The sequence below is a fragment of the Canis aureus genome, chromosome 13 (assembly GCF_053574225.1).
Source record: "Canis aureus isolate CA01 chromosome 13, VMU_Caureus_v.1.0, whole genome shotgun sequence".
In the NCBI taxonomy this organism is placed as follows: domain Eukaryota; kingdom Metazoa; phylum Chordata; class Mammalia; order Carnivora; family Canidae; genus Canis; species Canis aureus.
The window spans coordinates 14746465-14763904 of NC_135623.1; the positions used below are offsets into that span (position 1 = coordinate 14746465).

At 44.7% G+C, this 17440-nt stretch overlaps 1 protein-coding gene across 1 annotated transcript in view; it reads left to right on the forward strand.

Moving 5' to 3' along the window:
• The window catches only part of CSMD2 (CUB and Sushi multiple domains 2), a 495152-nt gene that overhangs the window by 409705 nt on the left and 68007 nt on the right, over positions 1–17440 (forward strand). The window contains 3 exon segments of the mRNA XM_077844850.1: positions 2804–2884; positions 3302–3415; positions 15013–15201. Of these exon segments, the coding sequence (XP_077700976.1) occupies positions 2804–2884; positions 3302–3415; positions 15013–15201 (384 nt within the window).

Consider the following 17440-nt stretch of genomic DNA (forward strand, 5'->3'; position numbering starts at 1 on the left):
CCGGTTCCGAGAGGTTACGATAACGAGAAGTTCATTGTGAACCCAGCACTGTCCTGAACACATTCCCACGTCGCACTTGTCTTCGGGCGAGGATTTCCAAGTGCCTCATGCTGAGAGGGTTGGCGTGGCCAGGTTGGCTGAGAGGGTTGGCGTGGCCCACTGTGCTATGCAAAGTGCTTGTGCTAAAACACATGGAACCGCTGTTTTGTTACAGCTGTATTCATTCTTGGGCGATCAAGCAGTAAAATTTCAAGTATTTAATTTCTAGCATTATGGGTTTTGCATATATATGTATCTTATTATCTTAGATACTTCCCAGGTTTAGGGTTATGCACCGTAATTTTTTCCTACTTGAGGTCACGGGAAATAGCATCTTTACGCAGAACATCTGATTTCCAGGAATGGATTACTGACGTTCGTTCAGTAGGAGATGCTCATACTTTAAAAAGCTCGTACAATGTAATCGTTCCCAGTTTTTTCCCTTTTTTTCCAAATTTTTATTTAAACTCCAATTAGTTAACATGCAGTGTAATATTAATTTCAGGTGTAGAATTTAGTGATCCAGCACTTCCACATATCACTCCTCACGAGTGCCTGCCTTAATCCCCACACCTGTTCAACCCATCCACTCACCTACCTCCCCTCGGGACCATCAGTTCGTTCTCTATACTTAAGAGTCTGTATCTTGGTTTTCTTTTCCTCCCCCCCCCCTTATGTTCATTTGTCTTGTTTTAAACTCCATGTATGAGTGAAATCATATGGTATTTGCCTTTCTCTGACAGACTTATTTTGCTGAGCATAACACTCTCTACCTCCATCCATGTCATTGCAAATGGCAAGATTTCATTCTTTTTGATGCTGGAGCAATATTCCATGTACATATACACCACATCTTCTTTATCCGTTCATCAGTTGATGGATATTTGGGCTACTTCCATAATTTGGCCATTGTTGATAGTGCTGCTATAAATATCGGGGCACATATATCCCTTCGAAGTAGTACTTTTGTATCCTTTGGGTAAATACCTAGTAGTGCAAATTGTAGATCCAAAAGTACACGAAGAACTTTAAAAAAATGGACAGAAGACATGGGAAGACATTTCTCCAAAGAAGACATCCAGATGACCAACAGAGACATGAAAAGATCCTCCTCAACATCCCTCATCGTCAGGGAAATGCAAATAAAAACCACGGTGAGATGTCGCCTCACACCTGTCAGAATGCTAGAATCAGCAACACAGGAAACGACAGATGTTGGCGAGGATGTGGAGAAAGGGGAGCCCTCGTGCACTGTTGGTGGGAATGTGAACCGGTGCAGCCACTGTGGGGAACAGCATGGAGGTTCCTGAAAAAAAATAAAAAATAGAGCTGCTCTATGATCCAGCAATCCTTCCTAGTTTAAAAAAAAAAGAAGAAAAAAAATTCATAAAAGATGCATATGTGGAGAAGGATGTTTTATTTTAAAGAATGTTTATCACAATCTTATTTTAAATTGCAAAACTTTGGAAACCTAAATGGTTAATAATAATAGAGCATCTGAAAAAAAATAGAGCATCTGTTAAACAAATTTTAGTCAATCATATGACTAAATTCTATGAAGTCATTGCAGTCATTTTTTAAGAAATTTAATTGCATAGGAAAACTCCTGCAATACAGTAGTAAGTGCCCAAGGATCAACACAAAGTGCACCACATGCTGCAAATTTGTAAGAGAAAAATACATATGCAGAAAGTACGTGCTCTACGAACTCACAGTAAAGTGTTAGCAGCGGGTCTTTCCAAATGGCCAGTGGATGAGTTTAATTTTCTTCCTACTGTTGTAGAAAATTTTTCATATTTTCTCTAATGACAGTGTATTATATTTGTAATTTTTTGTGGGCACTGAGGGGGGCACTTGACGGGATGAGCACTGGGTGTTATTCTGTATGTTGGCAAATTGAACACCAATAAAAAAACAAAAAAAAAGAAAGAATGTCCTTTAAAATATATATATATATATATAATATATATATATATAATTTGGGGCTCTGGGGTGACTTTGGAAATAACAAGAGCAGTAGCAATGCCAATAGCAGCTCACACTCCCGTGGCACCAGCTGTGCGCCAGGCAGCGGATGGAAGCCAAGCTCTGGGCCCATCCTGAGCCTCGTCTCAGCGACACCATCCACACAGCCTAGTCCCTGCCCAGAGGGATGGTTTCCAATTTAGAAAACCCACTGAAGCCAGAGATGTTTGGCCAGAGGTCAGAAGGGAAACCAGCTGGCTTTGTGGGCACTCACGTGAGCCACACACAGTACTTAGATGCCAAGCGGTGGAAAGAATACGGGATTTGAGAGCAGCCGCTCCTGGATTCAAGTTCCTGTGCCCCTCACCTCCCGTGTAACCCTGGAGAAGGGAGTGAAGTGTTCGGAATCTCAGCTTCCCCGTAAAGGGAGCGAGGACACCTTGCAGGGGGGTCCGCCGGCATCAGAATCGACGGTGACAGCTGTGAAAGTGCCTGGCCCGTGTAGGTGCTCAGGAAATGCGTCTCTCCTTTCCCCTCAGTGCCAGTGCGCTGTCGCTGACCTCTCAGATGCTCTCTCCTTTATCGTTGCTGTTACTCTACGCCTCCTGGCTTCTGCATCAAAGACAGGAAAGGATGACAGCAGATAAGCAAAATAGTACTTGGCTACACTTGCCCTGGGTACGGGTCAAAAGCCACTAGTATCTGTGCCAGGGAATGAGGAATGAGAGTGAACAAGTGAATGACAACGTGCCCTGAGAGTGACGCTCTTACCCCAGCTTGTCTGCTTCTGTCTTTTCAGCTTATCCGCTCACCAAGTGCCCGCCTCCCACCATCCTCCCCAATGCCGAAGTCGTCACAGAGAATGAAGAATTCAACATAGGTACCGCCTCCCAAACCGGCAAGGGCTGGGGGGCAAGGAGGGGCCGGCCCGGGGGTGTGGGGGGTGGCTGGCGGGCAAGGCACATCGCCCCCTCCCATCCATCCAGAGTCTGCCCCAAGGGGCAAACACCATAGCCAGGCAGACGAGATTCAAGTCAGTAGGTTTTTGAGAAGTAAATCCACGCAAGACACTCTCCAAAGTTCCTAGACTTTGGAAACATGCTTCGGCTCAGCGAGGCTGAGCTCTGAGAAGTGGGTAGCAGTTTTCTGGGTCGTTCGATTGGGGTTGACCCGGTTATTTAAGTCTGATCAGAACACGACGCACCACGGATTGCCTTGCCTGGACATGGGATTAAGTACGAAGGGGCGCCCCGCGCAGACTTCTCCAGGGAATCCCCATGTGGTCTCTCTTTGGCAGGTGACATCGTCCGCTACAGGTGCCTCCCTGGCTTTACCCTAGTGGGGAATGAGATCCTGACCTGCAAACTTGGAACCTACTTGCAGTTCGAAGGACCACCCCCAATATGTGAAGGTAATTGCACGGAGCCGCGCCTGTATGGATCCCGAGCTCCTCCGAAGCATGGCCTTTGTCTTCCTCCTTCCTATATTCCCAGTCCCTGCTCATCAAGTAAGAGGTCATTTGGTGAATGTCTGTTTGTATAAAGGAGTGATTGCCTTGGAGAGATTCTCTGTCCTACTCAGGTCCGGGGCTACAGATCGCCATGGTAACCACTTTGATTTCCGTCTTCCTTTTTTCTGACTGGTATTCTCTGGAAACGGCATACTGATCTTTGAAAAAGAGGAAGCTCTGGGACCTCAGGGAGAGGTGGGCTTGCACCCCAACCTGGCCCTCCTGGAGTCCCGATGGGCCCAAGGTCCTGTATGCTGATCTAAGCAACTGAGAGTTGTCTTCCTTCAGGTGTGACCCCTTGACAGAAAATGAATTGGCTTCACCACATTATCCCAACTAAGACCTCAAACAATACTCTCCACTCAAAAGGGGGTTGACCTAGGACGAGATATTTAACTGCCCTGTGCCTCAATGTTCTCATCTGTGAAATAAGGATAGTGATATTACTTACGCCATGGACTTATTGTCAGGAATTAAATGGGTCAATAATGTAAAACGTTTGAAAACTGTGGCTGGGACCCAGTAACTGCCCAGTGTGGGTTATTATTATTATTGTTACTAGTCCTACTACGGCTGGTACTACTGCTACCAACAAATAGTTGTCTGTAGAAAAGCAGATCAGCTTCTCCCCCACTTCCCATATAGCAGGAGTAGAGAATCCGCAGTATGGGTTGCTAGTGAGAAAGAAAGAAAGAAGCCACAGGCCTAGAATTAAGCTGCTCTAAAACAATGAGAAATTTATTATCTATGAGTTAAACTGACCTACTCGCATGCCAAACAACCACCCCCCTATGAAGTAGCCTTTAGCTCTGATCCTGCTCCGGAACGTCCCTGCTTTGCTCCAGCCTTACTTTCTCCTCTCTGGCCCCATTTCCATATCTACACGGCTCCAGGCTTCTTGGCTTTACTCCTACCCTCAGCCTCATGCTTCCCTCTAGGACTCGGTGCTGTACTTGGCTTCTCGTGATGTGACACTTCACCAGCTTTTTTATAATAACAGCTTTATGGGGATAGAATTCATGTACCATATAATTCATCCATTTAAAGTGTATACGTCAGTGATTTTTAGTATACTCAGAGCTGTGTAGCCATTACACCATTTTAGAAGATTTTAATCACTCCAAAATGATAAAAATGATGGTAGTCAGCTCCCATTTTATTTCCAGGCCCTACACAAACATACAGTTCTAGGCAACCACCAGTCTAGTTCGTGTCTCTATGAAATTGACTATTCTGGATCTTTCTCTGAAATTTCTGTTCATGTCTTTGGCCCATTTCATGATTGGATTGTTTGTTTCTTTGCTGTTGAGTTTAGTAAGTTCTCTATAGATCTTGGAGACTAGCCCTTTATCTGATACATCATTTGCAAATATCTTCTCCCATTCTGTAGGCTGTCTTATAGTTTTGTTGACTGTTTCCTTTGCTGTGCAAAAGCTTCTTATCTTGATGAAGTCCCAACACTTCATATTTGCTTGTTTCTCTTGCCTTCGTGGATGTATCTTGCAAGAAGTTGCTGTGGCCAAGGTCAAAAAGGGTGTTGCCTGTGTTCTCCTCTAGGATTTTGATGGAATCTTGTCTCACATTAAGATCTTTCATCCATTTTGAGTTTATCTCTGCGTCTGGTGCAAGAGAGTGGTCTAGTTTCATTCCTCTGCACGTGGCTATCAACTTGTCCCAACACCATTTATTGAAGAGACTGTCCTTTTTCCAGTGGATAGTCTTTCCTGCTTTGTCGAATATTGGTTGAACCACTTCTGGGTTCTCTATTCTGTTCCATTGATCTATGTGTCTGTTTTTGTGCCAGTACCACACTGTCTTGATGACCACAGCTTTGTAGTACAACTTGAAATCTGGCATTGTGATACCCCCAGCTCTGGTTTTCTTTTTTCAATATTCCCCTGGCTATTCGGGGTCTTTTTTTGATTCCACACAAATCTTAAGATGATTTGTTCCAACTCTCTGAAGAAAGTCCATGATATTTTGATAGGGATTACATTGAATGTGTAAATTGCCCTGGGTGGCATAGACATTTTCACAATATTAATTCTTCCAATACATGAGCATGGAATATTTTTCCATCTCTTTGTGTCTTCCTCCATTTCTTTCAGAAATGTTCTGTAGTTTTTAGGGTATAGATCCTTTACCTCTTTGGTTAGGTTTATTCCTAGGTATCTTATGCTTTTAGGTGCAATTGTAAGTGGGATGGCGTCCTTAATTTCTCTTTCTTCAGTCTCAGTGTATAGAAACTCCACCGACTTCTGGGCATTGATTTTGTATCCTGCCACGCTGCCAAATTACTGTATGAGTTCTAGCAATCTTGGGGTGGAGTCTTTTGGGTTGTCTATGTAGAGTATCATGTCATCTGCGAAGAGGGAGAGTTTGACTTCTTTGCCAATTTGAATGCCTTTTACTTCTTTCTGTTGTCTGATTGCTGAGGCTGACTTCTAGGACTATGTTGAATAGCAGTGGTTAGAGTGGACATCCCTGTCATGTTCCTGATCTTAGGGGAAAGGCTCCCAGTGCTTCCCCATTGAGAATGATATTTGCTGTGGGCTTTTCATGGATGGCTTTTAAGATGCTGAGGAATGTTCCCTCTATCCCTACACTCTGAAGAGGTTTGATCAGGAATGGATGCTGTATTTTGTCAAATGCTTTCTCTGCATCTATTGAGAGGATCATATGGTTTTTGTTTTTTTCTCTTGCTGATATGATCTATCACATTGATTCCTTTACCAGTGTTGAACCAGCCTTGCATCCTGGGGATAAATCCCACTTGGTCGTGGTGAGTAACTTCTTAATGTACTGTTGGATCCTATTGGCTAGTATCTTGTTGAGAATTTTTGCATCTGTGTTCATCAGGGATATTGGTCTGTAATTCTCCTTTTTGGTGGGGTCTTTGTCTGGTTTTGGAATTAAGGTGATGCTGGCCTCATAGAATGAGTTTGGAAGTACTTCATCCCTTTCTATCTTTCAGAACAGCTTTAGTAGAATAGCTATTGTTTCTTCTTTGATAGAATTCCCCTGGGAAGCCATCTGGCCCTGGACTTTTGTGTCTTGGGAGGGTTTTGATGACTGCTTCAATTTCCTCCCTGGTTATTGGCCTGTTCAGTTTTCTATTTCTTCCTGTTCCAGTTTTGGTAGTTTGTGCTTTTCCAGAAATGCGTCCATTTCTTCTAGATTGCCTAATTTATTGGCATATAGCTGCTCATAATAAGTTTTTAGAATCATTTGTATTTCCTTGGTATTGGTTGAGATCTCTCCTTTTTCGTTTATGATTTTATTAATTTGAGTCTTTTTTTTTCTTTTTAATAAGGCTGGCTAATGGTTTATCTATCTAATTAGTTCTTTCAAAGAACCAACTCCTGGTTTTGTTAACCTGTTCCAAAGTCCTTCTGGTCTCTATTTCATTGAGTTCTGCTCAAATCTTTATTAACTCTTCTTCTGCTTGGTATAGGTTTTATTTGCTGTTCTTGCTCCAGTTCCTTTAGGTGTGAGGTTAGCTTGTGTATTTGAGTTTTTTCCAATTTTTTGAGGGATGCTTGTATTGAGATGTATTTCCCTCTTAGGACTGCTTTTGCCATATCCCAAAGATTTTGAACGGTTGTATCTTCATTTTCGTTAGTTTCCATGAATCTTTTTAATTCTTCTCTAATTTCCTGGTTGATCCTTTCATCTTTTAGCAGAATGCTCTTTAACTTCCACATGTTTGAGTTTCTTCCAAATCTCCTCTTGTGATTAAGTTTGAGTTTCAAAGCATTGTGTTCTGAAAATATGCAGGGGACAATCCCCACCTTTTGGTATCAGTTGAGACCTGATTTGTGACCCAGTTTGTGGTCTATTCTGGAGAAAGTTCCATGTGCACTTGAGAAGAATGTGTAGTCAGTTGCATATGGATGTAAAGTTACGTAAATATCTGTGAAATCCATCTGGTGCAGTTTATCATTTAAAGCTCTTGTTTTGGGATCCCTGGGTGGTGCAGCAGTTTGGCGCCTGCCTTTGGCCTGGGGCGCGATCCTGGAGACCCGGGATCGAATCCCACATCGGGCTCCCGGTGCATGGAGCCTGCTTCTCCCAATGCCTGTGTCTCTGCCTCTCTCTCTCTCTCTCTCTCTGTGACTATCATAAATAAATAAAAATTTAAAAAAAAATAAAGCTCTTGTTTCTTTGAAGATGTTTTGCTTAAAAGATCTGTCAATTACAGAAAGCACCATGTTGAAGTCTCCCAGTATTAATGTATTATTATCTAAGTATGTCTTTACTTTGGTTATTAATTGATTGATATACTTGTCAGCTCCCACATTAGGGGCATAAATATTCATGACTGTTAAGTCCTCTTGTTGGTTAGATCCTTTAAGTATGATAGAGTGTCCCTCTTCATCTCTTACTACAGTCTTTGGGATAAACTTTAATTTATCTGATATGAGGATGGCTACCCCCTGCTTTCTTTTGAGGACCATTTGAATGGTAAATGGTTCTCCAAACTTTTATTTTCAGGCTAGAGGTGTCCTTAGGTCTAACATGAGTCTCTTGTAGACAGCAAATAGGATGGGTCTTGCTTCTTTATCCAGTCCGAAACCCTGTGTCTTTTGATGGGATCATTTAGCCCATTCACGTTCAAGGTAACTATTGAAAGATATGAATTTAGTGTAATCATAATACCTATTCAGTCCCTGTTTTTACAGTAGATTATTTCTTTGGGTGTCCTCTTTCTTTTTCAGAGTTCCCCTTAATATTTCTTGCAGAGGGTTTAGTGGTCACATATTCTTTCAGTTTCTGCCTATCTTGGAAGCTCTTTATCTCTCCTTCTATTCTGAATGAGAGCCTTGCTGGATAGAGTATTCTTGGCTGCAGGTTCTTCTCATTTAGGACCCTGAATATATCCTGCCAGCCCTTTCTGGCCTGCCAGTTCTCCGTGGAGAGGTCTGCTGTTAACCTAATATTTCTCACCACATGAGTTAGCGATCCCTTGTCTCTTGCTGCGTTAAGGATTTTCTCTTTATCTTTGGAATTTGCAAGTTTCACTACTAAATGTCGAAGTGTTGACAGTTGTTATTGTTTTTTTTGGGGGGGGGGGTCTCTCTATCTCCTGGATCTGAATGCCTGTTTCCCTCCCCAAATTAGGGAAATTCTCAGCTATGATTTGTTCAAATATGCTTTCTGGTCCTCTGTCCCTCTTGGTGCTCTCTGGAACCCCAATTATACATAGATTCTTCCTTCTGAGACTGTCATTTATTTCCCTTAACTTTTCCTTATGGTCTTTTCATTGCTCTTCTCTTTTTTCCTCAGCTTCCTTCCTTGCCATCAACTTGTCTTCTATGTCGCTCGCTCTTTCTTCCACCTCCTTAACCCTCATCGTTAGGACCTCCAGTTTGGATTGTATCTTATTTAATTGATTTAATTTTGGCCTGATTAGATCTAAATTCTGCAGTCATGAAGTCTCTTGAATCCTTTATGCTTTTTTTCCAGAGCCAACAGTAGCTTTATAATTGTGCTTCTGAATTGGCTTTCTGACATCAAATTGTAATCCAAATTCTGTAAGTCTGTGGGAGAGAGTACTGTTTCTGATCCTTTCTTTTGTGGTGAGTTCTTCCTTCCAGTCATTTTGCTCAGTGCAGAGTGGTTGTATGAGCAGGCTGCATCAAGAATATCAACCACGACCTAAGTAAATTTCACCCTAGATGATTCTGCCGAGGTCAGAGACCAGAAATTAAAAACAAAAATCAGAACAAAATAAAACCAAAGGGCCACTAAAGTGAAAAACAAATTTTAAAACAAAGTAGTAGAAAATAAAAGGCCAAGAATCCCAAGAAGAAGAAAAAAAAAAGAAAAGAGAAAAAAGCAAAAGTAAAGAGAAAAAAAGGGGAAAAAAGGAGAAGAAAAAGGGGGGACTGGGAGATGGTGGTGGTAATGAAGTTGTAGTGGAGGGAGAATGTAGTCCTCCTGAGGGGTCCTAGAGGGTGATACTCTTGGTTCTGAGTATATTCTGTATGTTAGAAGATGCTCATGCCTAAATTTATGTAAACCAGAAATACTTATAGAAGGCCCGATCAAAACATAAATGAGATAGAAGAGGGGGACAGAGTGGGAAGGAAGAGAGAATCTAGTCTCACAGAAAGAACCAGCACGGTGTTGCACTTGGTTCTGGGTGCTGCTGGTCATGTTTAGAAGGTATTAACTTCTGCCACTGGAGAACAAAATGAGGCAGAGAAAACAAAACACAAAACAAAACAAACAAAACATATCTTGTATATCTCCCCAAATTAAGTTGAATATGTTGAAGGGAATCTAGAAGTGAAAAATATATCTAGGACCGTAATTGTAGAAATATGAAAGTCAAAAAGGAAGAAACTTAAAAATGAAGAGGTGGTAAAATATTGTAGTTAAGGTGAGAGGGATCCCTGGGTGGCGCAGCGGTTTGGCACCTGCATTTGGCCCAGGGTGCGATCCTGGAGACCCGGGATCAAATCCCACATCGGGCTCCCGGTGCATGGAGCCTGCTTCTCCCTCTGCCTGTGTCTCTGCCTCTCTCTCTCTCTCTCTTTCTGTGACTATCATAAATAAATAAATTTTTTTAAAAATGTAGTTAAGGTGAGAAAAGAGAAAAAATTATAAATTTTTAGTCTGATATAAAAATGAGTTATACTGGAAAAAGGGGTGCAAAAAGGCAGGTTACCCTCTGGTTCTATGTACTGTATATCCCTCGACTTCCCCTGGAGCTCTCCAGTGCTGCTCAGTCAAGAACTTGCTCTCCTCCTGTCCTTCCAGCTGGTCTTTGGGGGGAGAGGCTGCTGTGCTGACTCTCAGGTGTGTGCACCTGGGGGAGATGCCCCGCCCCCTGCCAGGTGCTGGGCTCAGTGGGAGCTGTTTGTCCTGTGAGGCCTCTGTCCCCTGGGGGCCCCACGCCTCCCATGCACAGGGGTGACACCAGGAGTAACAAGCCCCTGGCGGCGCCAGCCCTGGGGTCGGCTCTCCCAGTAACTACCGCAGCTCCCAGTCCGCATGAGCCTGGATGCTCCCAGGTGGCAAGGGTGCTGACCTGCACAGCCTGGGGGCACCTGAGTGCAGGAGCATTCTCGCTGTCCTGGGCCCTCCCTGCCTCTGCCCATCCCGGGGGGAGCACCAGATCCTGGGCTGTGTCCCCCTGCACCCTGGGATCCAGGGCCTGCGCTGCTGGAATCGCGCTCCCAAGGCAGCAGGATGCGCCCCCTACCCCGGGCACCCTTCCTCCCCTAGTGACCCTGGGGACTGGAGGCCTTCCCGCCCCCCTGTGGTTCCCACCAAGATCCCTGCTGAGCGCCTTTCCCTCCGGGAAGAATCCAGTGTGGAATTTTTAAGGTCCCGCATCTCTGGATCGGGGCTCCCCTGTCCCGGAGGCTTTCACCACTGCCTCCCTCAGCCCCACTCCTTGCAGGCCCCCCAACCCTTGATTCGTTTTTATTTTATTTTTCTCTGCCTTCCTACCTTGTTAGAAGCGACACCCTTCTCTCTGTAGCGTCCAGCTGTTCTCTCCTTAAATCTCAGGTTGAATTCGCAGGTGTTCAGGATGGTTTGAAAGTTACCCAGGTGAGCTGGTGGGGCCAGGTGAGGTGAGGATCCTGCTCCTCCGCCAGCTTGCCCCGCCTCTAGGATTGAAGTGTGTAAAGGAAAAATTGACAATTATAGAGAGAAAAGGATAAATTCACCATTGTAGCTGGATATTTTCACACATCTCTCTCAATGACAGACCAAAAATAAGTAGGGACCTACTATATTTGAATGATATGGTCATATCAATCCGTAAGATTTTGCTGCATAAAACCATGCCAAAATTTAGAGGTTTTAAACAGTAATCACTTAATTTCCTACAAAGGATGCGGTTTAAATATAAATACCAGATAAATTGCAAGAAAATGAGAGAAAAAATATGTATCATGTAAATGGTAAACATAAGAATCATAAAGAAATTTTGGATAATACTGCAAGCAAGGAGTATTACCAGAAATAGAGAGATTTTACAATGACAAGAGTTAACTCCATTATAAAGGATATGTATACATAATATGCAGATGATAAAAGAGCTTCAAAATACACGAAGAAAAAAACAGGCCTAAATGTGAAAAAGAAAAGGCAAACTACAGAATAAAAGAAGATATTCATCGTACATATATTTCTTAAAAGGCCTTATATCTAGGCTCTATAAAGAACTTTAACAACTCAATAATAAAGCAGTCCAATAAAAATATGAACAAAGTCTTGACTAGTCACTTTACAAAATAAAATGTATGAATAGCTAATAAATGTACGAAGAGATGCTAAACATCGTTAGTAATCAGAAAAATGCATATTAAAACCCTAATGAAATACTACTACATACCCACTAGAATAGCTAAAACTTAAGGCTGAAAATACCAAGTGTTGCCAAGGATGTGGAGCAAGTGGAATTTTTATACATTGTTAGTTGGGATATAAAATTATATAGTCACGTTGGAAAACTGGTAGTTTCTTTCAAAGTTAGACATATCCCTGCCCTATTTTCCCAAAAGAAATGAAAACCCATATCCACAAAATGTCTTGTATGTGAATTCCATAATACTCCCAAACTGGAAGCAACCTAAATGCTTATTAATAACAAAAAGAATGAATGAAAGAACAAACTGTCCTGTGATTGCTTCAGAGCAGTAAAAATAAACCAAGGGGTAATACACAAAACACCATGGATCAACTCTTAGAAACATGATGTTTAGCAAAAGAAACCAGACACAAAAGTAACATGTCTGATTCCAATTGCTTGAAATTCTAGTATAATCAAAACTAATCTGTTGTTACAAAAAGAGTATCAGTGACTTCCTGGAGCCTGGGGCATGAGAAAAGGTTCTGTAGTGATGAAAATTATCTATATCCTGATTATGGTGGTGATTACACAGGTATATGCTTCGCTAGAACTCGTTAAACTGCGCACCTAATGTCTGTTCATTACTTATTGTACATAAATTATATCTCAAAAATGTTGAATTTTAAAAAGAAATTCGTGAGTCATACAACAGACAAACAGCCTTACTTATAAATAAAAAGAAATGCCTGGAACAAAAAGCCGCAAAATAATCAAGCTGTTCGGTAAATTAAACAAAAGGGAGAAAGCAGGAATGTACAAAAGAAGGGAAGGGAAAGTGGGACATAACCATTGAAGCAAAAGAAAATTTTAAATCATGAGATTATCTTTAGGTAAGCCTGTGCCAATAAATCAATGATATGATTTAATAAAGTTGACCCCAGAGGATAGAGAGCTTGTGCTTTCCCAGTTCTTTAAAAGAAATAAGAACGTTCGCAGAGGAAACCCCACCAAAGACGTCAAGACCAGGTGATTTAATGGAAGAGTAGTATTGAGCCTTCGAAGGCCAGACATCCTGAGCTTAAGAGGAGGGAAAGCTCCTAAACGCCGACGCCCAGGCCTGATAGAGCCGTGCACCGACAGGGGAGGAGTTCCAGGGGGAAAGGCTGGTGGGATCAGGAGCTTTCAGAGGGAAGGCTGTTTGCCTCCAAGAAGCCATTTGCTTTCCTTTCCTGTTTACAAAATAAGGAAGTTCTCCTGGGAAAAGTGAGTTAGTGCCTTTCAAAGCTACTCAAAGTTGGCGGGGGTGGGGGGCAGCACGGGTGGGGGGCAAGTTGCCTGGATGGCTCCATTGGTAGAGCTTGTGACCCTAGATCTCAAGTTGTGAGTTTGAACCCCATGTTGGAGGGATCCCTGGGTGGTGCAGCGGTTTAGCGCCTGCCTTTGGCCCAGGGCGCAATCCTGGAGACCCAGGATCGAATCCCACGTCGGGCTCCCAGTGCATGGAGCCTGCTTCTCCCTCTGCCTGTGTCTCTGCCTCTCTCTCTCTCTCTCTCTCTGTGTGACTATCATAAATAAATAAAAAAAATTTAAAAAAAAAAATAAAATGTAATTTTTAAAAAAAATAAAATTAAAAAAAAAAATGAACCCCATGTTGGGTGTAGAGATTACTTAAAAAAAAAAAAAAAAAGTGTGTTTCGGGATGCCCGGGTGGCTCAGCGGGTGAGTGTCTGCCTTCAGTCCAGGCCGTGATCCTGGAGACCCGAGATCGAGTCCCATGTCGGGCTCCTTCTGCCTGTGTCTCTGCCTCTCTCTCTCTATGTCTCTCATGAATAAATAAATTTTTTTGAGTCTATTGCAAAGCTCCTCAGCGGAATCCCAGATGAGCTGCATGAATCTGGGGCCACAGCAAGCATTTCGGTCTGATAGCCCAGACCCAGGGCTGATTAACAAGCCCCATTTCTGCAAAGGCAGAGGGTTTGAAGGAAGCAGTAGAGATGGGTGGAGAGCAAGTGGCTAAATCCCCTCCCCAGAACGGCCTCATCTCAAATGACGACCCAGGGATTGGTCCTCGGCTTTGCCGTTCCAGAAACTCTCCTTTGTCAGTGTTCTAGCATCCAACACATTCAGGAAGCCTGTCTGAAGGCACACGTACAGCAAAACACCGCTTCCTGCCTTTGTAGTGATTGGGATACTTGCCACTACTGGCCAGGCCAGGCCTGTTTCAAGGCCCTTAAGATTGACTCAGTCCCCAGAACTTCACTATGGAGTCCTCAGCCTAGGAAAACAAAGAGGGATCATCCTCAGGTGGTTTCACATAGGATGTAGTGACAGGTCCCTGTACCCCCGGGGGAGAGGAGAGCATCTCCCTGGTTTGCAGCACATGCAGGGCCCCCAGAACCAGCATCTTCTCTCACCTCCCTGGGGGCAGACGCAGGAGAACCAGCCTAGCCCCTCCAGCAACCCCTTCTCTGAGGTCTACACCAACTGTGCTCCTTGGGGTGGCATGTTTTTCTTGCAATACCTTAATACTGCTAATCAGGCCACAGCCAAGCTCTGCTAGCTCCTTCTGTTCCTGGTGTAATTACCATCATTACCATTATCGTCCCTGGGGTTTATGAAGGCACCAAGCTGCATGCGTTATGTATATTCCTTCCTATAATATTATATACAACATTATTAGTGTGCAATGACGTAATGTGGTGCAGGATACAATAGCCGTGTAAAGCAGGTGTTGTCTTTCCACATCAGGGGTGGAGAAGCCATTGCACAGGGAGGAAATAATTTGTCCAAGACCACCCAGCTAGTAAGTGCCAGGGGCGGGCCATGCATCTACGTAATCACCTCTGCCCAGTACTGTCTTTGTACAAATCCGTCCCGTTTAATGGATCGACTTTTAGATTTGAGGATGCCGTGCGTTGTCTGTGTCACCTTGCCTTCTCCAAAGCCCACCTCTGAGTTAGGAAGTGGTTCCAACCAACTGGGCAGGCCTGCATCCCGGCAGTGAGGTAACGTTGACGCAGAACCTGAGGCCACCTCATGCCATGGAGCAGCGTGATGGTGGGTGTTGGGATCCTGTTTGCACCCAAATACTCTTGTCCCGGTGACTGTCCTTTGTCCCAGGGAAGTTCGTTAGCCCCGGTTCCATCTCCGTCTCATGAACCTGGCGTTTCTGTTTCTTTCTCCCAAGTGCACTGCCCCACGAATGAGCTTCTGACGGACTCCACGGGTGTGATCCTGAGTCAGAGCTACCCGGGCAGCTATCCCCAGTTCCAGACTTGCTCCTGGCTGGTGAGAGTGCAGCCCGACTACAACATCTCCCTCACAGTGGAGTACTTCCTCAGTGAGAAGCAGTACGATGAGTTTGAGATCTTCGACGGTAAGTCAGTCCAATGTTGAGGAGTTGCCTGCCGCCCATGGTGCAGGTCTGCTTCGAAGCCCTAGGGGCCTGCGCCGTCACCCCCTGTGAGAGCTTTCTGGAGGCCCCAAGCCACATCTTCCTCTACCACCAGAACCCCAATACCCCTCCCCTCCATGAGAGCCCATGAATTGCATGGTGCACAGGCAGGGGTGCTCGTGCTGCAGCCTGGTCCCGCTACCGAACCCTTTCTTACTCCAGCACCCACCCTTAACGTCACCCAGTAAATGGATCCTAGCAAGATCCCCACGTGGAGAGTATGCACCTCTGAAACTCAAGGGGTCTACCAAACGTTGCGCTGCTTTCTTTGTCGTGGAAGGGAAAAGGCACGCTAACTCGCCCTTCAATTTGGAGAAGACATTTCAGCGTGTCCTCACACCACTGGGGAAACCTCCCCTGACTCCTTGTAGAACTTACCCTGTATCCCCTGGAGACATGGGTCTTCTAAAAGCATCTACACTAATTGTCCCTTCTGGCTCATCAGACGCCATTAATACCATGTCATCATGGAGAGAGCCAGCCTGCTACATCCTGCGGGAGGTCCAGATGGCCCACCTCTTTTCATGCTTTATGACGACAGTGAGCAGGAGAACTAGCACCGCTCTGGGGCAGGACCACGCGTGTGTACTGCCGTCTCTCTCATGTGAATGCAAATTGCTTACGGTCCTCCTTTCCGAGGGGTATGGAAAGAACGCGTTGCTGGGTCAATAACTGCGCGTTGCGTAACCGGGGCTGTGTTAATCTGCTCTGATGAAGATACTGCACCTGGCACAGATGACACAGTGCGGGGCTACTGCTTGGCCAGGCTGGTTCTGTGATGGACGGGCCGGGGCTCCACTGACTGTCACCTAGCAGAGGGGCCACAATAGTGCTTTGGGCACCCAGGGACAGCATCAGTTTACACTCGGCATCCGAAATCTTCGGACCACCTGGAGATTCCCTTTTCCCCGGTATTCAGTTGCCTGAGGAAATAGCTGTGGGTTTTTTGGGCAAGGACTGGACAATGACTAGTATATGTAATTGATGTCATTTAGGGGAGTACTTTTTTCATAGGGGACCCAGTCTGTCCTTCAGCCAAAGTGTTCTTTAATAAGAAATAGAACCGGGCTCAAGTCTCTAAATTGGGTGGAGGCGTTGCAGCTTTCCATTGGGGTCAGCTTTCCTCACGCTCTAACTATATGTTCCTGATGTTTTGTTCATATATTCCTATATTGAGGGGCTTCCCATCTATCTTGCCCTGAGGAATATCATGTTCTGTGAGGCATCACCATAGACCCTACAGGGTAGGCTCTCCCACCTCCCACCTCCCACCTTGCCGCTCACTTTAGTATTTATGCTAGCCTCACTTTTGATTGTTGAGTGCCTCCTCCTGGCCCCTATATTCTAGAATCTTCTCACCCCCCATCAACACTAGGAAGCCCAGCTCTGTGACAGCATCTCCTTCCGTGAGTTTAGGCTACAGAGGACGGCTGTTATGCAGGTTGTCAAGACTGCTGATGCTCACCCTTCCAGAAGTGTATTCCTTTTTGCTCTAGGAACTGGAGCAGCAGGGATCCCTGGGTGGCTCAGCGGTTTGGTGCCTGCCTTTGGCCCAGGGCACGATCCTGCAGTCCTGGGATCGGGTCCCGTGTCGGGCTCCCAGCTTGGAGCCTGCTTCTCCCTCTGCCTGTGTCTCTGCCTCTCTCTCTCTCTCTCTCTCTGTGTCTATCATAAATAAATAAATCTTAAAAAAAAAAAAAAAAAGGAACTGGAGTAGCCCCGGGCCCTCCTGAGGGACATATCAGCTAGCGGGCATTCTGATCTGGTGTAGTGGACCTCTTCTTCCTTTCTTCTTCCTTGCCAGTTCTCAGAGCCTTGGACCCCTTCCTTCATAGTTTGTCACAGCAGTTCTGATGGTTCTCTTTTGTTTAATGTGGTCCATTAGCTCTGCCAAGCTTCCATGAGCTGTCTTGGCAGATACTAGAACCATCACTCAGGGCTATTTCCAGGGCAATAAATCCTGTTACAGTCATCACACTTTATATCCTGCCTCCCTGGAACCAGCCACCTTAGGATGCACTCCCGCGGCATTAAAGCTGGGAAAAAGGAAGAGGGAGGGCTTTCTGGAAGAACCTTGGAAAGGAACATTAAGGAACTGTGTTACGTGTGACACGGAGACGCTGTGTTTGCCTGTAGCCTTATTGCCACGTATTCACTCAGC